This window comes from Rhinolophus hipposideros (assembly GCF_964194185.1).
Source record: "Rhinolophus hipposideros genome assembly, chromosome: 10".
In the NCBI taxonomy this organism is placed as follows: Eukaryota; Metazoa; Chordata; class Mammalia; order Chiroptera; family Rhinolophidae; genus Rhinolophus; species Rhinolophus hipposideros.
The window spans coordinates 47,798,953-47,819,007 of NC_138056.1; the positions used below are offsets into that span (position 1 = coordinate 47,798,953).

Consider the following 20,055-nt stretch of genomic DNA (forward strand, 5'->3'; position numbering starts at 1 on the left):
AAATATTTTAGGCTTTTGGGTCATATGGTCTCTGTTGCAATTACTCATCTATGCTGCTGTAGTTGAGAAAGTGGCCACAGACAATATGTAAATGAATGTCTATAATGTGTTCCAACCAAACTTTATACAATCAGGCATAATTAAAGACTAAACAGTCTGTCAGTTGAGGTCAGATTTGGCTGCTTAATGAGTTAATAAAAAATTTCCGATTTTCTGATCTTTTTGGATTTCACAATTATGTAAAACAAACTGTGGATTGGTACAATAATATACACAGCAGTTTTCTGAGAAAGGTTTCATTAATTATACTTTATAGGTGAGAAGATTAAGACTTATTGAAATTAATTTGCCAAAGGTCACTTATGGCTTTCTGACTTTTGGAAAAGGTATAATTTTCTGGGCCTTCGTATTTTTTGTCCCTTGAATAAGGAGGATGAATATGTTGATCTCTAAGATTCCTCTGGCTTGGCCAGTCTAAGCACCTATGGCCTTAGCTTTAATAACGTCTCCTCCCTGAGTATTAATTTCCCCATGGCCTAACAGCGGTTCTAAACAATTTTTGGTGACAGACCTGTATGGCTCTAATGAAAGCTACTATCTCCAGAAAAATGCAGAAATGCACATACACATAACATTTCACACCATTTCAGCACTTAAGAACTGCTAGATGATTCTATAATTGAGATTATCGGCAGGAGGAAAGAAAATAGAATGTTCACTTTAGAATACTCTGAAAACAAAGGCAAATGATATATCCCAAACTGTCTAAAAAGTTTTATTTCCAAGGGGTTAAATTTGATTTGTAGAGATGGGACTTCCCAGATGGGAACAGGCCAGATGATGCCTGTTGCTTGACAAACTCTGTAGTAAGTTTCAGAAGGAAACTGAGGTTTCTTGTGTGCCTAGCCCCACGCCAAGATCCTTTATGTGTGTAATTTCATGGAGTGGTTCAGTAATCTTGCAAAGTAGACCTTATTGTTTCCATTTTTACAGATGAGGAAACTATGGATCTGAGAGACGAAGTGACTTTTTCTAGATCACTAACAGTAAGTGACAGAAGTGAGACTTAAACCCTCTATCAAGTTGCACAGACTTCTCTCTGGCAGGCACATCGTACCTGTTTGTTAGAGTACTGCTCAAATTTCAATTTATAATTAAACTTGGGAGATGTGTGACAGAATTTTGTAAACTAGATTACACAATCCTAGGGAGGAAAATGGGCAAGAGAAGCAAAACAAACATATTACCGAGTGCCTACTATGTATCAAGTACTTTATCCTAGTCAATTCCTACCTTGTAGACTTGTCAGGATTAACTGTCTCCATCCAGGAGCTAAGAAAACTGGGGCTGAGAGAGGTCACAGTCACTTTGTCAAGGTCACCAAGCTAGTAACAAGTAGGAGGAGACCAATATTTCCCAACTGCCTTGGTGGTTGCGTCTTCACCTCTTATCTTTATTCCTTCTTTAGTGAGAAAGGAGAGTATAGTGAAAGAGAATGGGCAAAGCTAGATTTGATTTTCAGTACTGCCACTCACTAACTGTGTGGTTTTGGCAAATCACTTAACCTCTGTGAGCCTAAGTTTTCTCATCTGTATGAAAAGAACAACATCCTGTATCTCTGCCAGGCTGGGTTATCACGAGGCTCAAACAAGTTTTAAGAAAATATTTCCCCAAGTGCTATATCATGTTATGGATACCGCCATATTTATTATTTGCAGCAGCACCATCATCTTTCCTAGAATAAGATGACAGTACAATGTTTTGAACTTTATCAGAAGAGCAAGAACTTTGACATGATTAGGAGAGGTCTTCAAACGCTTTTGGGAAAACTTGTGAGGTAACTGGGGGAGAATTTAGTGGCATGTATTAAGAGATTGTGTTTCCTTTTGCTTATCTTGCAAGGGAGCCAGACAAGTGATCTTTTGCAGGAAAGTGAATGGGAAAAGGTAGGATTAGAATAATCTACAGTCCTTACCAGATCTCTTCACTAGCAGCTCTTTTGTCGGAACCTTTACTACTCCGAGCAGATAATCTTTGAATGACTGGATACTGGTTATATCACTGGCTGTCAGAACAAACAAAAAAAGAAATTATTTGGTGGTTTACAGACCAAAGAGTTTATACTTACATATATTCACATAACCCTGCATATACACTCGCTAAATCTCCATGTTGGAAGAGGTATTAGAGATCATCTTGCTCCAGTCAAAGCGTAAATGCCCTCTAAATCATTTTTAATTAAATCATTAGTTGTGTGTGTGTGTGTGTGTGTGTGTGTGTGTGTGTGTGTGTGTAAATATAATTTTAAATCATTTAATTTTGAAAAAAATTCAGGCATACAGAAAAGCTTCAAGAATATGACAATGAACTTCTATATACGCTTCAGCTAGATTCACCTAGTAACATCTTGACACATTTGCTTTATCTCTCTCTACAGTCTCTCACACACACACATACACACTCAATACATATTCTATTTATTTTTGCTATATACTTCAAAAGTAAGCTGCAGAGAATATGACCCTTCACCCCTGAATACTTCAGCATGTATCTCCTAGGAAGGCTATAACATTCAACACAGAGCCCCTTTTAATTCTAGTTGTGATGAGTCATTTGGTGCTCACCTGACTTGGTATCTTCATGATAAATAGCACAAGTGACCTCTGCAAACTCTAACAGCTCTGCCAGGAAACAGGCCTCTCCACTGCAGTGCTGAGTTACTAAGTTACACGAGAACTCGGCATGATGGGAGAACTCAGGGCAGAAGGTACAGGCCACGGGGCGGGTTTGGCGCTGTTCTGTCTTGGGCAGGAAGGACAGATGAATAGTGACAAAGGAATTGACCCCAACTGTAGCACTGAACTGGAGAGAGGGTTCCTGCTCAGCCAAAGCCCTGTAGGGGAGAGGGGTGGGAAGGAGAAGAAGGTAATATCAGAAATCAGCTTGACTGCCTAGAAAACATTTCTACCATGCTTTTGGCAGTGCTACAGTGTGCTCTCAGTAATCTGGCTATCAGAGTGTGTGTGCATAGGGGTGGGAAGAGAACATTCATCTGTCTACCAGAGTCTCACTCCAAGGACACTCCACTGTACTATCAACGCCTTTCAGTCAAAGACAACCAGGAACCAATTGTAGTTGAACAAGTTGGGCTTACTGTCCATTGCAATGAGGGAGAACACACACCCTAGGGAATCATGGGGCATCTTAGTAAGAAGGTATCAGAAAGGACTTATAGCACTGGGTTCATGTTATGTGATTTGAAGGAGTGTTCGAGGATGCTGTTAATCAATCTTACCTAGAAGGAGGGAAGGCTAGAATAAGGTTAAAACTGTAATGTGTAAAGCAGCAGCAATCACTCACGTTAGCCACGGTGGAGGAATGCTGGGTATTTTGTGGTTTTCATAATGACCTTTTCTGGTTTGTGCTCACACAAGACTGTGTCATAGTCTTATTTTTGTCTCACTTGAGCATGGTCACAGAGCAGCCTTGTCTGAGGCTGGGGTTCTGTGAGATCGTTTATGCTCAACAGGAAAACACCAAAGCCTAGCTATGAGTGGCAGATCAGTTCTCAGACGTCGAGGGCCGCTTTTCTCTTTCTCAGTACAGATGGTCCCCAAATACAGACAAAATCTACCCACCTTTAAGTGATACTCATAAAGAGTAGTCATATCTTTTGTGTGTGGGTATGAGACAAACTTCCTGACCCTAAATTCCTCAACGGTATAAAATTGACATTTAAGCAAAGAGGTCGCCTCCTTTTGAAGCCAACTTTAGGGTTCCTTCTCTAAAATTCGTACTATTTTTGGTATACACATCAGAAGAGGGTAATAATTTGGAGTTATACACATTTGGGTTTGAATCCTGGCCACACATTTACTGTGCGCCCATGGACAAGTTATGCAGCCTCTTCCAAGTTTCAGTTTCCTATTCGCCAAAATGAGGAAAGCATAAGGATACAATGGATACTAAAGGTGTGTATCCTTTAGTATCTGTTGCAATTTCATTTTCTAAGGAAATTAACCCAAAATGGTCATTATCGGTAGATTGGTATCTATCCATACAACAACATACTATGAAATATATATTATGCCTAGAAAAAATAAGATGGAAATAAATCAGATGTTAGCAGTGGCTAAAAAATAAGGATAAACTACTCAGTGTTGTAAAAAATTAGAACAGATAATACAGAGAGTGCCAAAAAAATGTATACACATTTTAAGAAAGGATACAGCTGTATTAAAATTGTAATACTCAATATATACCGATAACAAAAGATGAACACAAGTCATGTGTATACATTTTTTCTGGCACCCCCGGTATACACAAAGCAGAGAACCTGCCTATGGGCAGTAAAAAGACTCTTACCAGGAAACTCTCAGAGATGGCAGTGATATGACAGAAGAGTTTGGGCCCCAAGTTGGTCTGTATTTATTCGTTCAATAATTACTTGCTGAGCGTCTGCTGTAGGTGTCATGCACTGGGTTCAAAGCTAGATATACTGTAGTAAGATAACCATAATTTCCTACCCTCATGGAACTTAAAAACCGCTGGCTATGTCCAAGGAACTTTCTACTCACTCTCAGTTAAAGATCAGGTGAGTCAGAAGACTCAAGTGAATAAGAAAGGAGTGCCTTCTTTACATAGACACTGAAAATGTATTTCAGGAAGACGACTGGCACATAAATGAAGGTTGGTGTCTCCTGGTGAGAGAAGGCTTTACTTCACAGCACCTGCTATCTGGATACCAGAGTGACGATTCAAAGGAGGAAGGTTTGAACACCAAGAATTCCTGTCTTCAATAAGAGGCAACGTAAAACTTATTTCTCATTTTACTACATTCTACTGGCTAATAAAAGTAACATTAATTATCTATACAAATGGAAGTAATCACAAAACCCATACATTGGTATAGAAGTTGGTCGTTTATAAAGTGACTATATTTGTTCATGTTTACAGTAATCCTTAGAAAATCAGGGGAGGTGTTCATAATTTCCATTTTCAGATAAAGACACTCTGAAAGGTAAAGAAATGAGCCCAAGATCATGCACAGCCAGTAGGAGACAGGGGTGGGACGAGAAGCCAATGGGTCCAATTTCTAGTGCTATTCTGTTTCCATTATACCACGCTTTATCTCACATCCTGTGGAACTCTCCCAACCTACCAGAAGAATGTAGTATGAGAACTGGCCTGGCTTCTTGCCCTTCCTTCTTGAAACTGTAACACAGACCCAATGTGGGACTGACAACAAACTGCCTGCCATCCAATCTGACCTTCCTCACAGGTCTCCAGAGAAAGGGACGACTGAGTTTCTTATCTATTATTCAGTCTCTTTCAGATCTACTGAGCATCTAAATTCCAAGTCTTTCTCTGCCAATTAAATTTAACACCATATTTAAGAATTCTGACCTTGGCTGCATCTTACAAAGAACAGGTACTGTAGATACACAAGTTTCATACCTCCATGCCTTTGCATATAAGTTCTTCTCTGTGACCAGAATAATTTTCAGCTCTGTTAGGTATTTTGATAAGTCCGACTCTTCTTTCAAGACTCAGAGTAAGATATTTTAAAGGGCCTTGAATGCCAAGTTGAGCACATTGGACCTTATCCTGAGGACCAGTAGTCCCTAAAGTGGATTATATACAACCTAGGGGTTCATAGGGTAAACTATTTGGGCATAGGAAGAAAATACTAAAAATTATACATGTTATCTGATATATTAAAGTTTTACTACTCTGACATGTTTTTCTAATGTATTTAATATATTAGTATAGTAATACATGAAGATGATTTATACATTAATAAGTATACACATATTTGGAAAGTATGCTAAATTTTAATGTTTCTATTAATATGAATACATAATTAAAATTAGGAGACCACTGCTACTGACAACAGAAAACCATCAAAAGTTTTAATGCGAGGGAGTGACATGATTTCAAAACTGCCCTGGTATCAAGACTAAGATGTTGTCAGGCAATTATTGAAAAAGTCTATTTAGAGGATTTAGTGAGGAAAAACACTAACCAGAATGAACATTTTACCAGCTGCTTCGGTGTCAGATCTCACACAGGCAGTAATTCAATTAGTTGTTCAGAGACTATAAAGTTATTGTTTAATCTAAGTTCCAAAGGAAAAAGTTAAGGCACACTTGCTGCTTCTCTCTGGAACTCACGTCCGAAGGGAACTAGTCTGCAGCAGGAGCGTGACCTAGTTCTCTTTCTTGCTGAGCATCTGTTCTGTGCGGTGGAGAGGCGGGCACTGTCTGTGACTACAGCACCTCGGCCTCGCGGAGGAAAAGTCATGCATGTAAATAACTTCAACAGAGTGATATGTGCTGCAGCCAAGGTGCTAGTAGACAAAGGACAAAGTACCAATTCGGCCTACATGCAGAAAGAGATAAAGGAAGGCTGCAAAGGAGCTGCAAAGTATTGAAAGAAAATAGGACTTTGTTTAGTGGACAAAAGGAAGAACAATCAAGGTAGAGAAATATGAGCAAACACCCAAAGGAGGTAAAGAGGGCCATGCTGTTTATATACAGAACTAGTGTTCCAGGCAGAGACAACAGCAAGACAGCCTGAGAGGAAAAGAACTTGGTGTGTACAGAAGCACTAAGAAGGAGTGGAGTGCGCAGAGGGGAAGACTAATAGGAAGAGATGAGTTTACAAAGATAACGGGGTCAGATCAGTGGCGTCTTACCACCACCTTAAGGAGGCTGGCTTTTACTCTGAATGACATGGAAAGTCATTGGTGGGTTTTTACACAGAAGTGTGTCAAGATCTGACTTAAGTTTCCACAGGATCGCTGGCTTCTGTATTGAGAACAGACTTGAAGGGGAACAAGCTGGAAAACCAGAAGGTGGCTTCCAGAGACAGAACATGAGATGACAGAAGAGTTGTAGTGATTGGTCCTGGCATGGTTTCAGGGTGGAGGGTATGACTGAGGGAACAAGTGATTACGTAGGGTAGAGGATAAAGTCGTTGGACAAGGTCAAGGAACTAAGTGGCTAATAACAGTTAAAATATTATAGCAAAGCTTGCAAGTGATTTATTCACTTACGTTCTTATATGCTTTCTTAAGAGAAAAAGAAAAAAGCAGAGTTGTGGTTAACAAACTGGAAGTTGTACACAAGAAAGTTTTGTGGGACGGCTGGATGGCTCAGTTGGTTAGAGTGTGAGGTCTTAACAACAAGCTTGACGGTTCAATTCCCACATGGGATGGTGGGCTGCACCCCCTGCACCTAAGACGCAAAACGGCGACTGGACTTGGAGCTGAGCTGCGCCCTCCACAGCTAGATTGAAGGACAACGACTTGGAGCTGATGGGCCCTGGAAAAACACACTGTTACCCAGTAAAATTTAAAAAAAAAAAAAGAAAGTTTTGTGTATCCGAGCACCATGTATCTTGAGGACTGCAGCGGAAAACTGTTTGAGAATTGCTTTTCTAAGGCGGACTTACTTGGCTGCTGCTTGAAGACCACAGGCTCTGATAATCTGGACGGAGATGGAGACAGCGCGCGCAGCAAGAACTCCCTCTGCTGTCCTTGGAATACACCTGTACCTTAGGCCCACATCCAGTAAACCTGAAGCATGAGGACAAAAGGAAAAAAGATACACAGGTGGCTGGGTTGAATCTCTGTTCTACCGAAGTCCAAGTCCTGGCCAGGAAGGAAGGAAGGACGAGCGTAAACATTATAATCCTAATGAACAATAGGGGCTTTAGAAGTGAGAGAATCTGTCCATTACATTCAGAATCATATCCCATTATTGTACATTGGGATTAATAAAGGCAGAACAGAAGTTCCTCTTTTCACTCTACATCCAAGAAACCATGGCTCAGAGATTCAATTGCCTGCCGAGATCATGCAACTATCAGAGGCAGAACTTAATCCCCGAGTTTCTAAAATCCCAGTTATTTTTACGGAATTGAGATGGCCTCTAGCCTTTTTTCTTTTTAAACTTTTAAAGGGTTTTCATATCCCTATACTTCTATCACCCTCCTGCCACTACTACCACCTTAAACACTCTTAAAAAAAAATTCTACTATCCCACTATCACATTTTAGGGAAAGCTTTAAGGAATGACATAAAAAGCTGATCAGTGAGGGTAAGGAAGAACAACTCACTCTTAACCATGGCAAGATAAAACCTTTTGTTTTGGCAGACACTCTCCAGCAAGCATGCACAGTAACTTGACTTAGGAGGCTAATCTCAGTTGTCTAGGATGTACCTGGGAGGGTAGGTCATCCTGCTAGATATAATTTAAAACTCCAAACTCTAATTAATTCAAATTCTAACTAATTCCTTCCAATTTTAAATCACTTCTCTTACAGTGAATTCCCAGTTTATGACTTTGAAAGGGAAAAACAAGCTCGTCTTCAATTACCTGATGATTGGTTCCTCAGTTCCTTCCTGTTCTCAACCCTGGGGGTTAAAGGGAGATTAAAGGTCTGTATTCCCACATCCTCACGGTGCTGCCTGGTGACCATGGCACAGATCCTCGATAATGGCAAGGTTCCTTTGGCAACCATCTGGTCTCTCACATTAGGATAATAGTATCTGTAAGCCACAAAGCACAAGCTGTCAGTTGGAAGAATTGGGTGGATGACTGATTCAGTCTGCCCCAGGGATCAACTTTCAATATCTAGTTATCTTTGTAGCCCGATCTGTATTTGTGATATACAGCTATGGTCGTGTCTGGCTGGCTTTACTGCCCAATACGTGGAGAAGGAACCCCATAAATGATACCCTGTGTTCAGGACAAAGCCTGTCTTCCCACAGGTTTCTTTCTGAGGTAACTGCACCTGGCCTGGACCTCTGGGAGCAGCCACTCCTGAAAGCACCAATCCTGCCATAGCACAAGTGCTTCTAGGTGGAGCAGTCCTAATCTCTTCTTTTGGCTTCACGCCCAAGCCCCTCAAATTTGGAGGGGTAATGAGGACCTTTTAATATCTACACTACTTCCCTTTCATGTCAAAACATTCCATTCTTGGGCCGGCCCGGTGGCTCAGGCGGTTGGAGCTCCGTGCTCCTAACTCCGAAGGCTGCCGGTTCAATTCCCACATGGGCCAGTGGGCTCTCAGCCACAAGGTTGCCAGTTCAATTCCTTGAGTCCCGCAAGGGATGGTAGGCTCCGCCCCCTGCAACTAAGATTGAACATGGCACCTTGAGCTGAGCTGCCTCCCAGATGGCTCAGTTGGTTGGAGCACTGGCTCTCAACCACAAGGTTGCCAGTTCAACTCCCGCAAGGGATGGTGGGCTGCACCCCCTGCAACTAGCAACGGCAACTGGACCTTGAGCTGAGCTGCGCCCTCCACAACTAAGACTGAAAGGACAACAACTTGACTTGGAAAAAAGTCCTGGAAGTGCACACTGTTCCCCAACAAAGTCCTGTTCCCCTTCCCCAATAAAATCTATATATTAAAAAAATCCCATTCTTAGATCACAAAGTTAGCAAACCTAATTTCCACCTGATTCTGTTCAGGAAGTTTCTGGCAAGTGGATGGTACTCTTCCTTAGATCTGTTTCCTCTCCTTTTATTTATACTCTCTTAGCAATTTCCGTTGGTTTTTTCGGGGTGGGGATGCAAAGGGGAAGGGTAAACACTTGTTTTCATGCCATTAGCTTTCCTGCAATCTGCCAAAGTCTACGACATGAGTTAAGGGAACGATGCTCTATGATTGTGTATTTCCTTCCCAGGCACGGGATTGGCTTCCCCACACTGTACCTGCACCAGATTTCAAAGTGGACTCCACCTCCAGGCACGAGCGCATGTGCAGAGAAGGCACTGAGCAGGAGCCTTTGCACTGGAACTTCAGTTGGCAGCAGGAGAGAGTGATGGTGCTCACTGTTAAAGATGGGATCTGGAACACAGAGTGTGGTTGCAGATCTGAAAGGCTTCAGAGTGATTCCTGCGGAAAAGCAAAGTAATTCAGAATACTCCAACACATCTTTTAGTGTTGTATATGTAGTAAGACAGTATGTCAATATCCAGTATCATGCAATTTTACCTCACGGTAAAGAAAACAAAGCTGATATTACTCCTACTTCATAGATGAGGATATGGACACCTTGAGGGTACACAGTGAACCCAAACGTCTCAGAGCGAATAGGTCAGACCTGGAGCCAGAATCTGTATCTTCAGACTGTGTTGCTCCTAACAGGTCCATTTCCCTACTAGCTATGATATTTAAGGTCTCATGATAATACAGAAGAAATCCCTTGTTGGAGGACAATGAATGAGGGTTCCAATTTCTCCACATCCTTGCCAACACTTGTTAGTCTGTGTGTTTTTTTTAAATTATAGCCATCTTAATGGATGTGAAGTGGTATCTCATTGTGGTTTTGATTTGCATTTCCCTAATGACTAATGATGTTAAATATCTTTTCATTGGCCATTTGTATGTCTGTGGAGAAATGTCTATTCAGATCTGTTGCATATTTTTTAATTGAATTATCTTTCCATTAATGATTTTTAAGAGTTCTTTATATATTCTGGATACAAGTCTGTTACTTGAACCTCAAAACTAACACTGGCAGCACTTCTACAGGTATTTGCTGACTTATTCAGAATGGCAAAAAAATTTGAATCACCAACTTGCTCATTCCAAGATGAGGTCAAATAAGGCGACACTCTGCCTTCTTGTTTCCGCTCTCAGAAATGACCAGAAGACGGAGGTAGGGGAGAGTGTAGTGCAAAATGCTCTGGCTCTGGGGCCAGTTGGATGAGGTACAAATGCCAACCTTGGCACTTGCTAGTGAGGTGGCCTCAGTCATTCACACTTCTGAACCTTGTTGTCTCTTTTGTAAAATAAAGAAAATTGAATCAATCAAGGTAAGTTGTTTTGAGGATTTAAGATAATGAGCTCTGTGAGATATGTGTATGTATATATTTCCCCCAGGAACAATGGTTTAGTATTCTCTAATTCAGTGTTCTTGAAACCTTTATAGAATATAACTACTGTGGATAGTGAGAATCAACTGTATGTTTATAGACGGTAAGAGTGAGTAGGCATATAAATGATATAAGATGGGAAAAGATGTAAATAATTGAGATAGATGTAGGTAAAGGGTATAGAGTTCTTTTTTCTTTTTAATTTTTATTGGGGAATATTGGGGAAGTGTGTTTCTCCAGGGCCCATCAGCTCCAAGTCACTGTCTTCAATCTAGCCCTGGAGAGTGCAGCAGCCCAGCTCCAAGTCCAGTTGCTGCTCTCAATCTTAGTTGCAGGAGGGGCAGCCCACCATCCCATGGGGGAATAGAACCGGCAACCTTGTTGAGAGCTCGCGCTCTAACCAACTGAGCCATCCGGCCACCCCAACAGAGAAGTTGTTTGTACTATTTTCACAACTTTCCCATACATTTGAAGTCAAATCACAATAAAAGTTCCCAAAAAATTTTTAAGAAAAATAAACACTTAGGCTATCTCCTGTACTGCCCAGGTAAGACTACAGGGGAAAAAAATTCCTAAGTATATCCAACGCAAGTACAAGAATAAGGTGATCTAATCTTTCAAACCTACCATCTTCAATAAACTCAGGTCCGTTGAGCACACTGGATTGCGAGCCTTGAACTGGAAAGTAGTATTGGATGTAACAATCTGCTTCTCCCCAGACTGTTGCCTGAAGAGGGGCTAGCCCTTTAACTTTTTCTATGTGAAGCTCAAAGTGGTGCTCCATCAATCCATTTCCTTGGTCCTTTGCCTAGTAAATAAAACAGAGAGACTGGTGAACTTTAAAGAGCAACTTGCTTGGAATATTCCTGCTTCCCTATGAAATCTGAGGATAGATGAAGAAATCAGCACAATTAATTAGCTGATATTAAAACAGATACTTAATTTTCGTTGTATATAAATCTCACAACTGCTCACTGTAATCAGATTAAGATGGATTTATTCTAGACTGTGAGACTGGGTCAGTACAATGATATCCATAATTGTAATCTAGTACATTAATAAAAAGGAAACAAATTACTATTTCAATAAAGGCTAAAAAGCCATTTGATAAAATTCAACATCTTTTCCTAATTCTCAGTACACTAAAATAGAAGGCTATTTCCTTATTAGGATAAGGAACACATGTTTGAAGCAAACTGGTATTAATTTACTTAATATTGTTTTCAATAAAGTTAGGAATAACACCAAAACTGTTCATTAATGGTAAGGTCTACTTGGAGAGGTAGTGAATACACTGTTAGTGAAAGTACTTCTACCAATAACAATTACTACTATAGTTATTATTTACTATGACCCAAGCACTATACTAAACCGTTCATTTACATTAGATCATTTAACATGAGTAGCTAATGACAGTCGAACCAGGGTTTGAACTTAGGTAGTCTGACTCCAGAGCTAAAGTTCTTTACCTGTATTCTATACGGCCTCAGCAGACACTAGAGACTTGACTATTGGGAATGTTCAAAGGGGAAATTCAGGATTCAGATAAGGGTCAGACTGTATGATTTATACATATTTAACATTTGAACTACTAATCCAATAAAACTGGAACAGAGATTGTATTAGGTCTTTGCTTTGAAATCTGAAAACACATGTCATCGATATCTGCTCAAAAACCATCCTTATAGAAACATAAAACTTGTAAGTTGATTCCCCAGAGAAGAAAAATATAGGAAAAATAACCTCTCTGAATTACAGCAGCTGTTTAATGTGGTCATACAGTATTACAGTAATTTAATAATTCAGTTCTGCAGATGCTGAACTGGATGAGGGACTTATGAGTGTAAGGAAAAACAATTGTATTTGTTGATATCCAATTTTCCAAGGACTTCTTGGGTGAATATAGTGAGTAACATTTTCTACCGTTTAGTATGGAATTTAACAAAATCTCAGTCTACACTGCAATGTGAGGGCCATATAACATCTAATAAGATTTGGGAATATCATAGATGATTTTTTTTAAATTTGTGATTTTATGTCATTTTTTAAATAAAAATAAAACACTACTTATTGATAAACACTAATATATTAAAAAACAGAAAAGTTTAGCATTCATAACAAATAAACAACAACCTACTAAGATATTTTTCTAATAGTTCTTTCTTTGCTAGACAGTAAATTAGTCACTCAGATTCAGACTGAAAAACAACATAGTTAAATGTTGTTAAATGGTGTAGAGACTGAGATTTGGCTACACGAGGTACCAAGAGACACCAAATGTAAGATACAATAGGACACGACATAGTGGACTGAGTCAGAAGACCTGTGTCTGAAGCCCAATTCTCCCATTTAAGCTATGGGACCCTGGACAAGTAACACCATCTCTTTGATTCTGTTACATCACCTCTAAAAAACAATGACAATGACCCACCTCATGTAGTGCTTAGGAAAAGAAACACGATAAAGTATATCAAGATGCTTTCTCAATTACATAGCACTACACCAAACAAATTACTTTTAAGTTATTAGAAAGGGAAGGAACTTCACTGTAACTTTCCAACATGGATTTGGTTAAGAAACAGAGTAAGATTTTGCTGGCTTACATTTGGTATCACTCTGTATCCCCCCGACCCTTAATTTTTTCCCCTAGATTATCATTATTTTTTTAAATTAAGACAATATTTTTAGAGCAGTTTCAGGTTCACCTCAATATTTTTTTAAAGGCAATTAAGTTAGTAATTTAGAGAATTAAGATCTGGCTGTCCAATTAGATTTTCATTAAAAATTCAAGGAACTCAGAGGGATACAGATATTCATTTAAGCCATAAAGAAAAATATCAATGATTCTTTTGATCCATAGCAAGCACTGAAGTGCAAGTATGTTCTTTCGTTAAGCCTTTCACCACTGAAATAAGGATTTGGGGCAATGGTTGCACTAAATATGCAAGATAAAATGAGGTTATGATACTTGAAATTTGCTGAGAGTAGATCTAAGTGTTCTCACCACACACACAAAAGAAGGTAACTACTGTGTTTCCCGAAAATAAGACCAGCTCTTATATTAATTTTTGCTCCAAAAGACGCATTAAGGCTTATGTTCAGGGGATGTCATCCTGAAAAATCATGCTAGGACTTATTTTTGGGGAAACATGGTAGGTGAAATGATGGATATGTTAATTAGCTTGACTGTGATAATGATTTCACAACATAAACATATCGAAACTTCACAGTTATACAACTTAAAATGAGATTATGGTTTTTGTAAACAATCAAGTGTTAGTCACTACCATAGCAACGGACGCTACAGACGGCTGGTCTAGTAAATGGGCTGGCCTAGGGCTGAAGGGAGGAAGTGTTCCTTCTTCATTCTTCAATCTCTGTAGTGCCATTATCTGATCCGAAGAACCCATGGCTAAAAAGACTCGAAGACTCCCGGTTTGCTGGCCTGAGAACACATCAACCACAGGCATGTAGCTGTCGACAGCAACAACTGGGTACTGAGCATCCAGCAGCAGGCGAGAAATCTTGGGGTCTCTAAAGGGAGAGAAAATTGTACATGAGCAAACAACAACCGTTAATCATGTTACAGAGTTGCTTAATTTCGATGGCTCATTTCACTTGGCAAATTTCTAATTTCACTTGGCTCATTTTCTCAGTTTGTAAAAAATGGATCTATAATTAGGAAAGTAATGGTGGTTTGGAAAAAACATCATTGTATCCATAATCCATCAAATAGGCAGATAAGTTCCAAATGCAGAAATCTCAGGGCAGATAATGTGTCTGATTTACCTCGGTATCATCGTGGCCGCAAGCACAGTGTCTGAGGGTGAGCACTCTCTCAGTAGAGCCCAGCTGAACTGCACTGTTTTACAGGTGGGCAGTGAGGCCAACTAGAAAAAATACGGACTTCGGAGTCTGGCAGGTCTGATTTAGATAATATGACCAATAATGCCATCTGCCGAGTGCTTACTATGTGATAAGCACTTGAACAGAGTTTCTATAATCCTTCTCACACTGCAAAGGTAGACATTATCCACTATTAACAGATGCGAAAAAGTCCACTATGAAAGGTAGACATTATCCACTATTAACAGATGCGAAAAAGTCCAAATGCTCTTCATTATACCATACTGAATCCTAACTCTGCTCCTTACTTGTTATATGGCACTAAGTAATCAATTTAACCTTTCTAAGTCTATTTCCTCATCTGTAAACTGTAGGTAATAAAACTTCCATCAAGGGGCTGTTGTTAGGACTCAAGTGAGAGAACAAGTATAAAATACCAAATATGATGCTTGGTACATGGTAAGTGCTCAGTAATTGGTAGCTACTATTGTACGCTCTCTCAGCAAAGAATGGGGTCTAATGAAAAGAGAAGGGAAGGGGAAAACCAGACCAGACAAATATCACAACTGAGGAAAAAGGGGGGAAACGCCCAAAGCCTACAGCTGGCAGTGGTATCATGATTCCCGCATTACTCCTTAGCCTGACCATGCCTTCCAATGTTACCATCAATAAGATTTAATTGTTCCCAAAGGCTTACCCATTTATTTTCTCACTAGCATCTCACAATTGCTCCAAGAAAGACAGGGGATCTATCAGCACCCTCATTTTACAGATGATGAGAAGAAAGTCACAAAGGCTGACTTCTCCAAATTAAAGGACAAATTTCATTTGTAAAATGGGGGTAATGGTAATACTTCCTAGGGGTTAGAGAAAAGCTCACATGAGACAGTGCCCACAAAAGTGCTCTTTGTAAAATACAAAAGACAGCATTTAAAACACAGATCCATGAGAAGGCTGTTAGGAAAGAGGTCAGTGCTAAAAGAATGAAAAATCAGCATCTTGAATCAACACGAAAAATGAAGTCCGTACTGAGGATAGAAATAGCCTTCAGAAAAATCAACACCGCATCTAGTAGTGATAAATGAGGTACAGTAATCAAATCTGAAGGTCTAAAAGACAATCCTCAGTAGTGAAATGGAGCAAATAGCTGATGTGAACAATACTAAAGTTTTGTGAAAGAGAGATGAACGATTAGTTTTGTCAGGCAGTAACCTTTGGCAGTAGAGCTTCTTCAGGAGGAGAGTGGACTCTCGAGTCAGGCTCTCCGGGTTCTAACCTGGTTACACTACTTAGGATATATACGACATATTATTGAACTTCTCTGTGCCTGTTAACTCACCTGTGAAATAAGGAAAATAAAAGTTACCTGCCTCAGAGGATTGTTGTGAGGATTAAATGACTTGATGGGAGATAAGGTTCTTAGCAGAGGGTCCAAAACATGGTAAGCAGTATCTGTAAGACTGCTTTAACATAGGAGAAAGGGCAGGAACTACGGTAAAATTGAAAAAAGTTCTCCAAGGACTTACTGGGCTAGTCATGTTTGCAAACCAAAAGAATTCCTTTTCAGTCCATACAAAGTTAAAGATGTAAAATAAAGAATACTCCAAAAGATCCTATTTACTTGAATGACATGTAAAACTGATGGAGGGGGAGTTTCACCAGCCCGAGCAGCTTGTCCTGTCCTGGGCTCCGCACCTTGTTCCAAGTTTCGATTACCATCACATTGTTCTTTAGTCTTTCCAGGTACTTGGGAGACAGAGAGACAGGAATCACCTGGGGAGAGAAAGAGCCAAAAGACAAAAGCCCACACCTGAGACAAATGATTAATGTATACTTTTATTCAACACACATTTACTGAAAGTCTACTGTATGCCATGAACAGTGCTAGGAGCTGAATCAATCTGCATCCTCAGTCTGAAGCCATAGTCCAGTGTCTGTGGTTAAATACAAAATGGTATGAGTTCTGTGACGACAAAGCTCACATAGCTAGGGCATCATGGACACACAGAAAGCTGTCAGACATGTCAATCACGGTGCCTGCCAATTCGTTCAACCTTCCAAAGGCAAAATGACCCATTTGTAAACCTCTGCTAAAAGACTGCTGCTTCTGAAACAAAAATGGCTACTGACTAGACAGGGGTTGAGCAACCAATCAAAGGGCAGCCAATCCACTGGTTGGCTGGTATGGCCCTGTGCAAAAAGCTCTGCCCAGTAGGTGTCATGGTAAATAGCAAGGCCAACTGTTCATCTGGATTTTCAGTGTAAAATGACTCCAGATTGGCCAGCCACCTGATAGATAAAAGATAAAAGAGAAGTCACAACGAGAACCAGAGCTCTAGAGCCAAGGGCAAGTCAGTCAAATTAATTGACAGAATCAAAGACCCACCCAATTTCAAGGAACCCAAAGTATAGTACAACTGCAACAGCAGAGGAGAGGTGAGATACGCCCCAGTGATGAAACCAATAGAAAACGTGAGAGGCAAAAGGGTAAAACCAGAAATGATATACGACCTGATGAGAGGAAGATACCAGAAGAGCAGAGAACCAGAGCAGAGCTACTTTTGTATCCACCAAAGAAATTCCAATTACATAAGGTACCCCGAGCACATTTCTGTTCCCTGAATTCCCCTTACCCCTCCTCCCAAAAAACGAGAACACATCAATCTAACCTACAAACAGGGAGATTTCAGAGAGAACTGGTGGGAGAAAGTAACCCTAAATCTTAAGGATGAGCAGGAATTAACTAGTACAAACAGCTCTGCCTAATAGAAGTCATGAAAACTGAGAGGAAATTCCACGCAGAAGGAACAGCACATGTAAAGGCAGGAAACCACAAGTAGCTGAGCATAACTGGACTACTGGAGTGAAGAGCGGCAAAAGTGGAGACTAGAGAAGTATAGACAGTTCTTAAAGGGTCTTGTAGTCCAAACTAAGGATTTGGACTCTACCAAGAAGGCTATAGAGAAATCGCTGAAAAGTTTGAAGCAGGAAAGTATTATAAAATATTCAGTTTAGTGTTTTACAAAGATCATTCCTATTGGTGCATAGAGGAAGGAAGGGACAGGGAGCGGCCACAAACCAGTAGGCCAGTCTGAAGGCTATTTGGGATGAGAATGAGAGCCTGAATGAAAGCAATGGCAATGAAGTGGAGATAAGAGGATTTATTCCAGAGATAACTAAGTTTGAAGCATCTGTTGGATTTGGTGAATAATTATGTAAGAAAGAGTCAAAGATAACTTTTAGATTCCGCTTGGGGTTCTAAGTAAATTATAATATGCATTAGGACAAACAGGGGGAGAAACAGATTTGGAAGGAATAATGAATTCATATTTGAATTTATTTTTTCATTTACACATATTTATTGAATACCTGTGATATGCCAGGTGATGTGTTAGGTGCCAAGTGTAAAAGGGCTTTTGAGAAGTCCAGGTGGGGATCGACTAGCAGGCAATTCGATGTAGAGACTGAAACTAGAGAGGAATGTCTGGCTACAGAGAAGTGTAGATTTGGAAGGCATATAAATGAGAGCTGGAGCTGTGGGAGTAGATGTGGTAACCATGGGAAAGAGAAGGTTTGAAAGAAGTCCAAGGATAGAGTTATTAAAGGTAAGACCAAGGGAGAAGTGCTGGGGTCGCTATTCTTTCCCTACTGGCCCAAGGACCAAAAAAAGAAAAGTTGTTGAAGAAAATACAAGAATAGAGTTACAAAAATCAAGAAAGGAAATTATTTAAGAAATAGCATCAAATTCTACAGAGAAATCATGTAAGATGAATGTTGAAAAAAAAGTGGAGTTACAAATCAGAGTGAGAACAAACAAATCAACAAACGAGAGATTGGAGAAACAGCAAAGAAAGGGGTAAAATTTAACTGATCAAAGCCCTACGGGAAGCAGCAAGGAACAGAACTCAGAATTCAGGCAAAAGACTGAGAAAAGAAAGAAATAAAGACAAAAACAATTAAAAAATGGTGGCATTGTCTTTTCCTCTTCCCATCGAATAGTGGGACGGGCTCACCAGGTAATTGCACCAGCTAAGTGCATACCAGATAATCACAATGCATGTTCTACATTTCTCTTACAGTGGCATTATGATTTGGGAAACACACTTGTCTGCATGTTCTGCATTTCTCTTATAGTGGCATTATGATTTGGGAAACATACTTGTCTCTTAACCCCATCCATCAATAGTGGATATGACATGTGAAGACACGTACAAAGTTACCTGAGAAAAGTTAAAGACGGGTTTTGTGGTACCCCATACTATGGCAGATCTGGTGACTTCCTCTGTGCTGAAGAGCTTGCAATTTAAATAAACATTGCACGGTGGTGGTTTCTCAGAGTCTCCAGTAACAAAATCTTTCCCATCTGGCACCATCAGCAGCACATGCAACAGCAAAGCACTCTCTTTTGTTGACCCATTTGTCTGATTTACTAAATTGTGAGAAGGATTTGGTGCAACTGGGCTTGGTGCCTTTGGTGTGGGGAGCACCAAACTCTGTGCTTCCTTTGCAGTTTCTTCATGAACTTGATGTAGGTTCTGTGGATTTTTGGTACAAGTAACAGGTTGGCTAATTTCTGGTCGTTTCTTATCTGGACTTGTTAGAGCACAAAGTGGGGTATGTTGGGTGCTGTCATTGAGCCTAGTCTTGACACCAGTGAAATCTTTGTTATCTATAACAAGCTCCACAGTTACCTACAGAACACAAAACAAAGAGAGTTAGTAGGAATCTTTTCTAGAATCTCAGAATCAGAATTTTGGAGCTAGATGCAGCATTGGATTTTTAGGAATTAAATTAACTCATCCTCAAATACTGTAAGAGTAAAAACATTAATAGACTGCATATACATTACTTTACCAGGATTAATAAAAGCTAGGCAGATGACTCATTAACAATATAAGATGAGCCTGGAAAATCATCTTGTGCCAGAAAATAAGGACATGCTCAGAAAAGGATGGAGACATACTGAAAGAATTCAGCTGAAGTGGCTCCCACTGGCCAAATCTGGGAAAACCTGAACATCAAAATGAATAATAGTAATGGGTTATAACCCACTGAATAATGTAAGAATTCCTGAGTCTGTGCCAATATAAATAAATATGGTAGAAGGGTCAACTCTTCCATACAGTGGAATGCCAATTAATAAATATACTAGGAGTTAACGTTAGAGTAGGGAATCATCATCTTTCAATCATCATAGTAATGTGTGATTCAGGTAAACCCTAAATGGATGACATTTTACAAAATAACTGGCCATACTTTTCAAAAATATCGAAGTACTGAAAGACAAGAAGGGCTACAGAACTGTTTCAGACTAAAGAAG

At 39.9% G+C, this 20,055-nt stretch overlaps 1 protein-coding gene across 3 annotated transcripts in view; it reads right to left on the reverse strand.

Annotated features, from left to right (window-relative positions):
* Positions 1-20,055, reverse strand: part of C2CD3 (C2 domain containing 3 centriole elongation regulator) — a 116,594-nt gene that overhangs the window by 51,182 nt on the left and 45,357 nt on the right. For all 3 annotated transcript variants that reach the window (XM_081061698.1, XM_081061697.1, XM_081061699.1), the window contains exons 14-22: positions 18,956-19,426; positions 16,357-16,508; positions 14,177-14,423; positions 11,517-11,697; positions 9,723-9,906; positions 8,382-8,554; positions 7,456-7,579; positions 2,625-2,893; positions 1,976-2,065 (exon numbers count right to left, since the gene is read on the reverse strand). In XM_081061698.1, the coding sequence (XP_080917824.1) occupies positions 1,976-2,065; positions 2,625-2,893; positions 7,456-7,579; positions 8,382-8,554; positions 9,723-9,906; positions 11,517-11,697; positions 14,177-14,423; positions 16,357-16,508; positions 18,956-19,426 (1,891 nt within the window). The remainder of the gene's footprint in view (positions 1-1,975; positions 2,066-2,624; positions 2,894-7,455; positions 7,580-8,381; positions 8,555-9,722; positions 9,907-11,516; positions 11,698-14,176; positions 14,424-16,356; positions 16,509-18,955; positions 19,427-20,055) is intronic.